Source organism: Canis lupus, chromosome 1, assembly GCF_011100685.1.
Source record: "Canis lupus familiaris isolate Mischka breed German Shepherd chromosome 1, alternate assembly UU_Cfam_GSD_1.0, whole genome shotgun sequence".
Lineage (NCBI taxonomy): Eukaryota > Metazoa > Chordata > Mammalia > Carnivora > Canidae > Canis > Canis lupus.
Window position 1 is genome coordinate 91,464,060 of NC_049222.1, and position 12,107 is coordinate 91,476,166.

The window sequence follows — 12,107 nt, forward strand, 5'->3', positions numbered from 1 at the left end:
GGTTATGGGGTGATCGGTTATATCACAAAGGAATTCTTTGCTTTACTAAAATATTTATTTCACCGTTCCTTCCACAAGACAGCTTACATGGGTTTTGATAAACTTTAAAAAAAAAATTAGGGTTAGATTTTAGAGAGCGTGTCTCCTGAATAAAGTACACTTATATTCTTTAAGACCCAAAGTATTATTTGGGGTATGTTAACTGCCCCATATGTGGTATATCATCTACGGATAAGCTACCTTTTATAGAGACAGCTCAGTGGAGTGGAAATCATGGCTCTGCCTGTCGGAGCGGACACAGGTCCCTATCCCATGCCCTGTCTCTTACTAACTGTGTGACATTGGTCAGTAACACAGTGGGCCTCTGTGTTCTCATCAATAACTGGCAAAGAAATAATACCTGCCTCACAGAATAGTTGAGCGGATTAAATGGCTGTAAGACCCATGAGTCTAACCCTGGCATGCGGTAGGCTCTCAACTCCTGACCATTGCCCCTGCCATACTCCTTACTCTCAACTCCTATTGCTCTGTCCAGTATGTAGAACTAGAATAGTTCATTGCTGTTGGCCTCAAGTTCCTTCTCACCCTCCACTCCTCCTCGCACATCCTGTGGTCCTCCCTTGCCTCTGCTCATCAACCTTTCTAGGGGGGTCAGGGGAACCAATCACTTAGTGCACGTACGTAGCTGTGGATGTGGCCTGTCCTGTGCTCCATCTCCACTTTCTCTATCTTGTTAGGTTTTTTTTTTTTTATCCTGAGGAAAATTGGCCATTGAAGCATCATCTCAAGGGGTAAGGAGCTTCCCTCTGCCACCATCTGCTTACAGCCACAAACAGCGTGTCTGTCTTTCTCAGCCTCCCTAAAGACCCTGGGAAGGAATCCTGGCTGATGGCAGGAAAAAGGCTAGCTCTTCCATAGCAGTCATTCTCCAATGCTCTCCTGAAAAGCAACCAGTCAGGGAAGTGGTTTTTAATTTTCTTTCTAAATTTCTGTATAATAAAATTCAGTCTTTCGGGTATGCAGTTCTGTGGGCTTTGACAAATGTTAACCATACCCACAGTTAAGGGGAAGAACATTTCTCCCTCCCAGCAGCCCCCAGATGCCTCTGGTGCTGCTTGGTTTTAGTCAGATCCTGTCCATAACCTGAGCCTCATGCGACCCCTAATCTGTTTTCCATCCCTAGAGCCCTGCCTTTTCCAAAACGTTACATGGCTGGAATCAGACATCATGTCTCCTCAGACCTTTTGCATCTGGGTTTTCTTCACTTAGCCCAACATGTTTGAGCTCCATCCAAGTGGTTGCCCATATCAATGTCTGTCTCATTTTTATTGTTGAGTTAGTATTCTCATCTATGGATGCGCCATAGTGAATCTGTCCACTCAGTTGGGATGGTGGGGTTGTCTCTGATTTTTGACAATCATGGATGCCTCTGCTGTATGCATGGTGTTATATGGGTTCCTGCATGAACATAAGTTTTTATTTCACTGGAGTGAAGACCCATGGGTGGGGTCGCCGGGTCCTATGATAAGGGCATGCATAGCTCTATAGGAAACTTCCAGAACCATCGTGCAGTTGCACCAGCAATGTCTGAGCCTTGCATTGCTTCCACGTTCTCGTCAGTTCTCATCGGGTACCGTCAGTGTTCTTGACCTTTTTAGCCATTTCAACAGGTGTGCACTGGTATCTTGTAATAAATTTGCATTTCTCTAACATCTACTGATGTTGGGCCTCTTTTCATTGCTCATTTGGCATCCATATCTCTTCTTTGATGAAGTGATTGGTTCCCCTGACTCCCCTGGTACTCAAATCTTTTGCCCATTTGTTTGTTTTTAAAGATTTTATTTATTTATTCATGAGACACAGAGAGAGAGAGGCAGAGACATAGGCTGAGGGAGAAACAGGCTCCCTGCGGGGAGCCTGATGTGGGACTTGATCGCAGGACCCCGGGATCAAGCCCTCAGCCGAAGGCAGACACTCAACCACTGAGCCACCCAGGCGTCCCTATTTGTTTGTTTTTTAATTGGGTCATTTCTTTTCTTATTGCTGAGTTTTAAGACAGAAAAACTCTTAAAATACAAAATATATTTTGTATGTCCTAAACAGTAGTTCTGTCTTGTACAGGTAGACTGAGCTCAGATATAACTGAAGCAGGCATAGAAGGGCCAAAAGCTTGATAAGTACAGCTCTGTTTCATAGAAAAATTAGTTTTTAATGGATAAGCATTTAATAAAAATTAGTTTTAATCAATGAGTATTTAATATAGTAATGAGTCCAGTGACGTACCTAATGAGCAAGGGACTGTACCGTCCCCCCAGTGCTCCCAGCACCACCAGCAAGCTGTAGCATAAAATCCATTCCTTACCCTCAGGAAGGAATGGCAGCTCATACAAGAGGCCATATGTAAAACCTCACATAAACTGAATAAAAATTGATTTTGCGATTTAGCTCCCGTTTGGGGTTGTTTGTGCTGACTGTCCCCTTTGTTAATTCCTGTATAATCAAGAGCCAACTGTACTTGCAAACACCTGTATATGTATTGATGTCTAAACATGCTAAAATATGTATACAATGTCTGAGGTTAACTAAAGGCTGACCTACCTAAAATTGATCCTGACTGTGATTTAATCTGTGTAAAAGAACAAATAAGCTTCGCTCAGATGGGCAGCTTGCATATTTATATTCATCATATAAACATCTGGAAGGCTTGATGTAATCAATCATTACTTTGTTCCTCTCTCAACATCATAGATTCCAGAACCTGGGCCTTTGAAACATATGGTCTTATTGTTTGGAAATCTTAGTTCAGAAGGTGGTACCCTATCACACACAGTTGTCTGGGTTCATTGTTGTTCCAATAATACATCCTTTTGGAAGGGAACTTGTAAGTGAAGTACAGTACTCAGGCAGAAACTATGAATGAAGCCTGGATACTTCTACAGGGGTATGTGGGGGAGACTCCAGACCCCTACAGTCACCTGATGTGGCTCCTTATAGGGACCTGTTGATCACTTACTAACATAAGAATCCTTGGGAGGTAATCATCCTGTATGTGAGGTCAGCACCTCAGTTTTACATCTCTCTAGAGCAAAAATAGCCCCAGTGGCCCTCGCCAGCCTCACTCGTGGAGGGGACTCCTCCCTGTTAACAAGGCCCAGGTTGCATTTCCTGCAGTGCCAGCTTAGTTCGAGGAACTTCTGCATCCCTGCCGTCATCCGATGCCATCACATCTCTGGGGGTGCACTCAGGCCCAACAGAGTTTAGGGGGCATGATTATCATAGAAATTTCTCTACTTGGTCCCTGCCATTCCGTCTGTATGTCTACTTTATAATTCTTCCAGTGTAGGAGCCACACTGGAAAGAAGTGTGGTGTGACAGGTCAGCAGACGTGGTGTGGAGACAAGGTCTGTCACCTTGAGCAAGGGCATGACGCTGAAAGGCAGCCTCGTGTACCCCATCCGGATGAACAATGCAGGCATTCACGCACTTCAGGGCAGGGTGTGCTTATAACACACCTGTGGGGGAGGGGCCGTGTTTGGGCAGGAGCATCTACTAGGATTCCATTGGGATGTGGAAAAAGATTTTAGAACTTCCCTGTAGGTTAACTTTTAAAAATAAAAAATGAAGCTTTCTTGGCATTTAACCTACAGACTCACCCTGGTACCCATGTGGTGCGGGGGTCAGAAAGTCGCTCATGTGTCTGGGCTGGGTTGGAGAGGTCATCCCAGGGGGAGCATGATGGGGAGCACCACACCTCAGGGGCATCTGACATTCCACCCACCCTCCCCCCACCCCACCTCCTGCTCTTCCTGCCCACTGTGAGGCAGTATGGGATTCCCTGTACCCAGACCATAGGATGGAGGATCTGATTTTAACTCAAACCAATACTTCTGGCCCCAGCATGCACAAAGGGGTTAAAATGATTCTGCAAAGGATTGCAGGTTGAACAGAAGAAGAAGCACATAAGCCTAGGTAAAGAGCAAAAGGAGGTCCTGTCTCTTCTCCGGTTCCTCATGTGGGTTTCATCAGCTGCATCATAGGGTAACTGGGCAGGAATTGGCTGAAAAAAAAAATTAGGTGTCATCACGTTGGCCCCTGGAAATAAATCGGTTGCTTTTCACATTGATGACCATACCCTAAAATTCACATGTGTCTTTAGACATTGACATTAGTGCATACATATAATTCATAAACAAAGGCATGGGCATATATTGGGAAGATGTGCTCTCACATGTCTGATGAGGGGATGCCAGCAAAAAAGCTTCATAACCACTTCCTTGAGGGAAATGAAAGGAGAAATTGACTTCAGCCGAGAACTGTGGTGATGGAGGAGGACGTTTTAAGCCCTTAAGGTTGAGTAGGAGGTCACCCCCCAGCCCAGCCCCAGGCCTGGAGAGAAGAATAAAGTCAAACAAAGCTTGGAGTCATCGGAGAAGGCTCAGGGAGCAACTGTCAAACACTGTTGTGAAGCTTACTATGGTGGTGATTTCCATCCTGTGTATCAGACCCACATCTGGGTCCTCTGAGGGTGCAGGGAGGAGGGTTAGGGAGGCTTCCCCATCGTGGGGCAGCTGTTGGGTCCTCCGGATGGGCTCGCCTGTCTGCTGACTTGAGCACCGAGGGCGTGTTTGGCCAGCAGGACTCATCTCTTCTGGCAGAGAAGCCCTGGTGGTAGTGAACGTGGGAAAGCCGTTCATAACCAACGGGCTCCTTGGTTATTCATCCTTAGCAGAGAGCTTAGAAGAGTGCACTCAGTTTCCAGTCCTAACTGCATCATTGAAAACCCCCATCATTTTGAGCCAGCTTCTTAACTTTTCTGGTGCTCAGGTCCTGTATAAAATGCAGATGCAACATGTAACCCTCTCCCAGAGCTCTTGAGGGGTCAGATGAGAGAAGGCACGTACAGCTTTCCGAAAGAGCTCAGTGATATTAGTCCTTGGTGCCATTATTTTTTAAATATTTTTTTAAAAATTTGGGATCCCTGGGTGGCGCAGTGGTTTAGCGCCTGCCTTTGGCCCAGGGCGCGATCCTGGAGACCCGGGATCGAATCCCACGTCAGGCTCCCGGTGCATGGAGCCTGCTTCTCCCTCTGCCTGTGTCTCTGCCTCTCTCTCTCTCTCTCTGTGACTATCATAAATAAATAAAAATTAAAAAAAAAATTTAAATAAAAAAATTTTAGAGAGTGGGGCAGGGACAGAATCTGCAGTAGACTCCGTGTTGAGCACAGAGCCTAACGCAGGCCTTGGTCTCAGGACCCTGAGATCATGACCCGAGCTGAAGTCAAGAGTCAGGTCTTCAGCTGAGCCACCCAGGGCCCCCCCCTCCCCAGGTGCCGTTTTTACGCTCCTGCTTGTCACAGTGTGAAGTTGCCTAACGCTTATCTTCACCATGATTGAATTTCACTGAGGGTGAACAGCTCTTGGGAAATGTCAAAGTGCGTTAAAAATAGGACACGATCAGGAATCCAAAACAGAAAGGCTGTAGTAAGTATGTTATTCTTATTTATCAAACGTGGGGATTTGTTTTTCCCCCCTGGCCAAGAAGGTCATTAAAAAAAAAAAAAAAGAGAGAGAGAAAAGAAAAAACAAGCAAACAAACAAACAAACAAAACAAGTATATGGAAGGTCACCTGCTTCCCTTAACTTTTCTGTAAAGGAGCCAGCCTTTCTCCAGTCTTACTTGGTGCATCCAAACAAGTGGCAAAAGGCTATTAATTGCAGTTTCATGTGGCCTGACAGGTTCCTTCTGAAGCAACAATTGAATGAATATTCAACTTCCCTTCATCTGTGACCTCCTCGCCCTGGCCCTCGGAGCTGAAAATAACCTGATCATTTTTAATCAGTTTGTTAAACATTAGGCAGCTTGCTGATTTACTTTTAATCACATTCTGCAGATTTCTAGGCATTTATCTGGCGTTTATTATGAAAATTGCACATTTGTATTCTGGGGATTTTTTTTAATAAAGAAAATAATACTAGGAAATAATGAAGGCAGATTTTTATGCATTAAGAACATGCTAGAAGTATTGCAGGTGTGTGCTAAGCCAAGGGCACGTGAATTCCCTTTAACTGTTTTAAATAGGATTTTTCACAGACATCCGACTGGAGGCACATGAGGCTTTGCCTTCTTTAGATGGTCATAAAGTTGTGTCCAGAGGCACCTGGGTGGCTCTGTCGGCTAAGCGTCTGCCTTCAGCTCAGGTCAAGATCTCGGTTGAGATCCTGGGATGAAGCCCCAAGTCAGGCTCCCTGCTCAGTGGGGAGTCTGCTTCTTCCTCTCCATCTACCCCTCCCTGCCTCCTGGGTTCATTGTGCTCTCTCTCTCTCTCTCAAATAAGTAAATAAAATCCTTTCAGATTAGTACTGGGAATCTCTACATATGACCATTTAGAAAAATGTCTTATGGAGAAAATCTTGAGATACTGGTTAGTCACTAATTTTCTGTTCATACGAAAGGGGGGTAGAGCTGGGAAATGGTAAGAAATACTAGGAAATACTCTATATTGGGCTTCTTCGAACAATTCATAAGCTTCTCTCTCTTTCTCTCTCTCAAATATGGAGCAAGTCAGGAAATTTCAGAAAACGTGCCCCTAGCCTCAATCACACACAACCTTTGGCAGGTCCCTGCATCGTCCTGGTACCATTAGCAGTGATGACCGTGGTCTCCACCACTGCTCCCATCCCACCCTCCACCCCATGAATCCAAGGAGGATTCCAAGGAGGGGAAACGGAGGCAACCTACAGAATTCCAGGAGTGCCACCTGCTTCTGCGTCTCCACAGTCTTCTGAGGACAGGCCCCTTCTCTGTCCTGCTCCTACCTGTCCTCCTCACTGTTCTGTCTCCCCCAGGTGGAATACGTGATCAAGTGCGACATGTCAGCGCTGCAGAAGATCCTCTATCGCCACATGCAAGCCAAAGGGATCCTCCTCACGGATGGCTCTGAGAAAGATAAGAAGGTCCGTTTCAGGAGATGATGCAACTCAGCGTGTTGTCTGTCTTCTCCTGGCCGCGACGCCAGATACCCCCCAGGAAGCAGCCCTGCTAACGCTGGCCTGTTCAAGCAAATTTCTGGGCCTTTCCTATAGCTGCCGTAGCTGCCAAAGGAAATCTCGCAACCTCTTTGTTGCAAACTACATTGGGGCAGGAAGAATGGAGCATGTTCGCATCACCAAAATAGCTTTTAGCTCTGCTCATGTCAGTTCTGCAGGGAATGTATTCCACCCAAATGTGGGGTGGCACCTTAGAAGGTTTTAAAATCCTGTGTCACTCCCTGGGCATCTGTTCCGTGCTTCTGTCTTTCCAGAATCCTGGGGAACAGACAGTCGTGTCACAAAGCCATCAACTCGGTATGATTCCCTCTGGTAGGATAAGTCAGTCGAGAAAGATGCTGTATCTGTAACTCAGAAACTGCTATAGAACAGGAGCTCCGGACCCCGATAGGTGTAGGTTACAGGAAGACCTATGGCCCTCTCTGTGAAAGTCTACTTTTTAAAAACAAGGGGTATTTGGTCAATTAACAATTTGTTCTGTGTTTGCTCTCTCCACTCGTTCCCAGGGGAAGGGAGGTGCTAAGACACTCATGAACACTATCATGCAGTTGAGAAAAATCTGCAACCACCCATACATGTTTCAGCACATTGAGGTAAGTCTGCTTCGATTCTAATCCTGATTGCATTATTCCTACTAATACTACTTTTAAAAGAAAAAGAAAAAAAAAAGGAAGGAAAGAGGGTTGAAATATGTGTGGACGTTGAAATGACATGTTCTGATAGCTCGGCGAGCAGAATTAACAAACGTGAGTTTTCTGGTTATGGATTCTCATTGGCACCAAGCACTTGAGCATCTGGAATTTTATAACCAAGGGTTTGAAGCGGTGAGAAAATACTGCAAGCTCGTGCTCATTATGTGGGTTTGGGTAAGTGCTGTGAATTGCCTTGTTATGGTAGGAGCTATGAAATTGAAGGTAATGATGAATACATCCGGCTTCCTCTGGAGGATGCTGTGAAAAATATTAAAGTATCGTATTTGTACCCGCTCAAGAGGAAGATGCTCTCGAAATATTTTCTTTGTAAAAGACACTGACTTCGGTACTGTTATTACTTAGATCTGCATTTTTCCTTTGCTGGCTTCTATCCTGACAGTGTAAATCCTGGCTTTTATCCTGACACTCTGGTCTCACAAAGCTAGTTTTAGGGGTGTCTCACCAAGCTAGTTTTAGGGGCGAGGACATTTTCTGCCCTGTTCACCACGTGCAAGTTTCCAAAATTGACAGAATTTCACCCTCATGGGAGCAATTGACCAGAGCAGGAAGGAAAAGGAGTGTCACCGCTGATGCATGTGGTCGTCGCACAGCCTACTTCTCATGGCACATGGGGCTCCAGGAAACCGGGCACTGCGGGCCCCCAGTGCCCACACTGGTTCATTAAAAAGGAAATAGAAGGTTCTGGAAGTCAGAATTTAAATGATTACAGTGTGAAAATCAAGCTCAGATACTCTTGACTTTGAGTATTTCTTGGCTTTTGATGATTCTTCCCCCCCCCCTCTCTTATTTTTGGCAATCACACTTGTCAGATACAAGTATTTATTGCACACCCTCTACCTGTTCTGGAGACCTCTTCCAGCCTGACACTGCTGCTGCCTGCACAGCCAGAGGGCAGAGTGTCTATAGGCTAACAAGCTCCAGATCCAAGGAAAGTGACAACAGCCACCATACTAGCCACAGAAGTCAAGTCCTACCCACAAGTCACAGATATTTAAGACACAGAGTGAAGGAGAATCCAGCGTGCAGCAATGAGGCCGTGTCCCGGGCCACTCTGTAACCCTGACCTGGTGAAAATCTCTCCTCATGTCCAAGCTTCAGGGCCCTGGACTTGTCATCACGTGGTGCTAGATTATGGGATTGGCAGCGGCTAAACTTTAAAAATAATAATAATGATAATGATAATAATAAGTGAGAAAGCATCTTGGAAACCACTAACATATATTAAACAGATGGAAGGTATCCATGAATTAGTGGTGGATCCTTATTGGTTTGTGACCGGTGTGGTGGCGGTGGGGGGGGGGGGGGGGGCAAAAAAATGTCAAGTGATGAAAAAAGACCAGGGTCTTGTCAGGTGAACCCATCACCCTTCCCCTTTCCCGAAAACAATTTTGAGATATTTATTCTCATTCATAGAAGGGTACAGGACTTAGAAGTTATGAAAATTAAGTGTCAGTCTTACTTCATTTTGGCTGTCATGCAAAAATTAGCCTTTGAAACATGCTAGATGGTGTCAGGAAGGGGGCTTCTGTCTGGAGAACCTGGGGAGGGGAGAATCATAAAAGGAGCTGCGTTTTAAGTAACTTGCCTTCCATTCCCTGCATATTTACATTTTAAATAGGCGTCAATAGAAAGACAGACTCTGATTTGCAAAAAAAATTTTAACATTAAAACTTTCAGAAGCGTTATCACCAGGAAGGAGACCCTCAGCCACTGGCACGCGGAGCCACAGCTATGGCTCAGAGTTGGCGTGGTGTGCATTTTGCCTGTGTCTTCGTACCCTTTGGCACACCACGTTCAGTCATAGGAAGTCACCCCAGAAGCCCGCTGTCTCTCTGCTGGGCTCATGGTTTCCCCCAAGGACTTCCAAACCAGGCAAAATGAAGACATTTTTAAAACTATGCTAATCTCTCAATTTATCACTGTGCACTGGCATGTGCCATCTCTTTGGTTTTCACAGCCCTGCTTAGGTGATAGGGATGGATCCCAAAAGATCTAGCGAGGAGTGGCTGCTGGTGGAGAGAGAAGGCATGGCTCTTGGGGTCAGAGTGGGCTTGAGGCTGTTGTCCATCGCCTTTGATTTTGCCAGCGGGGCAGCGTTGTGAGGGGCCAGAGCCCACCGTGGGTGATGAGTGTATGTGAGAGGAGAGTCGTAGGCAGAGATGTGCCCCCCTGGGAGGCAAAGCTTTGCCGGTGGGGGAAGAAAGGAAGCAGGGGAGGGAGTCAGCGGGCGGCTGATGTGAAGGTGTGATCCGCTCTCCTTCTCCACAGATGGTCCCCCGTTCCATCCAGCAAGCCTGGAAACACCACACAGAGGACCGGAATTTATTTCTTGTACAGGATCAGTGCGGGGAGGGGATGATGGGATCAAGTAGTTTAAGTTCAATTTGAAATCCTAGAAATTCTCGCTTTAAATTTAAAATTCTGTATTTTTTAAAAATGGAAGCCCAGGCACCAAAGGGAGGGGTCGGTGTCCACTGAGGGCCTTCTTTGTAACAGGAAAAAAGCACAGTATGGAGGGATTTCAGGTTTTCTCTAAACACAGATTTAGAACATGGTGCACGATCACTGCTACCTTTACTGTTGAATTTTTTTTGCAGTATGTTTTCGGTGCACATCTGAATCCTGATCAGCTTGCATTAGGCTCTTCCTCGAGTCTAGACTCTATAAACTCCTTGGGGTTAGATCCTTGAGTTGTTTCTGGATCCCCTGTACCTACATGGCTCACCCCTGGCTCAATAGATGCTTAGTCACTGTTTGATGAGAATTTCAGTACAAGATTCTGGAGACAAAACTCCCGGGACACATTCGTGGCAGAACAAAAAGTGTGAATTCAATGACATTGAGTTTCTGGTTGATCAGCCAACGAATATTTTTTTTTGCTTATTATTTTGTTTAACTATATTCTAGAAATACACGGAATGACGCCACTCAGAGTAATTATTAAGTTAATAATTTACATATCCGGGTGGGTTTTTTTTTTTAATCATTTTTTTTTCTCCTCTCCATTTTAAAGGAATCTTTTGCTGAACACCTGGGCTATTCAAATGGAGTCATCAATGGGTAAATCTTAAAATTTATCTTTCTTCCAAAAAGTAGTTTGTTGGTCATACTTAAGCTTTTCCCTCCATAGTGTTTCCTATCACACACGTACCTACCGCCAGGCTCCTGTGCCCTCCCCTCACCTCAGCAGAGCATATAGGGGTTGTGAACCAAAATGATACCTGTTTTCTCTTTTATGTTACTGGCATAAATTACCGCATGCCCTGAGCAGGTGGCTATTCAAAGGACGTAGATCTCATTTAATGAACTTAAGAGTATCCTAGTGTCCTAAAAATGTCATGGAAACTTCAGAGAGTTGTTACTTATCACCAATAGCATAGCTTGGGCCAAAAGAGAATTTATCGTATTAAATTTCAAGTTGATACTTAACACTGACGTGCGTGAGAGGAAATATCTCATCTGCCAAAATTATGTGTGACTTTACAGTAATTCATCAAAGTACGGTCCATCTAAGAAACTTTTTTTTTAATTAGTGCGCATTAAAAGAGTGTCATGCCTTGCAACAACAACAGAAAAGAAACTTGCATCAACAGAAGGTCTCTCTGTTTCGCACCAGGGAAAATTGATTATTAGGATGTAGGGGCCATTCTTGGATCCCAAAGGCAGACAGATGGTGTCACTGGGCTAAAGCAATAGAAACTGGGACCTGTCTAGATAGAACCAGTGCCACTAGGCCCTCCTAGTCCTGCTTGCTTCCCTGTGCTCTGGGTCCCGTGGTCACTCCTGGTGCCATCACATGGCTGGGGTTGCAAGCTGAAACCACGGCTACAGGAGACATTTGGAGGACAGAGGTTGGAGCGGGGGACTGGTGGTGGGAAGACACACACTTGAAAATGTGTCTGTTAGGGACAATGCGCACTGTGTCACAAAATCAGCTACCAGATGACACATTTCAGTGTCGTAGACCTGATGGGTTTCCCCAGCCATATCATCCATACAATTAAGTTTTAATGATTTAACATGCCCCAGTTTGCAAAAGAGAGAAGTTGTTTATTATGTAAGGGAAAAGGCCTTGCTTTGGCTCACGGACCCTCTGGCAGCAGCACTCACCACCATCCCTTTTTGATCTGAACTTCTGTGTCAGCCAGGCCTCTTGTCCCCTGCCCAGCCGGTTCCTATAGTGTACATGGCGATCTTCTGGAAAGATGTGGGAGGTCTCGCCACAGCCCTGTTGCAGATCCGTTGGTGGCTTTCCATGGCACTTAGAGCTAACACACTCATTGTGGCTAAAAGAGCATCTGTCCCCTCCTCCCACCAGCTACCTCCCTGTGCGCCTCTCCAGAATGCC

At 45.5% G+C, this 12,107-nt stretch overlaps 1 protein-coding gene across 6 annotated transcripts in view; it reads left to right on the forward strand.

The window, feature by feature from the left end:
- Window positions 1-12,107, forward strand: part of SMARCA2 (SWI/SNF related, matrix associated, actin dependent regulator of chromatin, subfamily a, member 2) — a 174,898-nt gene that overhangs the window by 73,583 nt on the left and 89,208 nt on the right. For all 6 annotated transcript variants that reach the window (XM_038527171.1, XM_038527166.1, XM_038527167.1 and 3 more), the window contains 3 exons: window positions 6,846-6,953; window positions 7,553-7,639; window positions 10,773-10,819. In XM_038527171.1, the coding sequence (XP_038383099.1) occupies window positions 6,846-6,953; window positions 7,553-7,639; window positions 10,773-10,819 (242 nt within the window). The remainder of the gene's footprint in view (window positions 1-6,845; window positions 6,954-7,552; window positions 7,640-10,772; window positions 10,820-12,107) is intronic.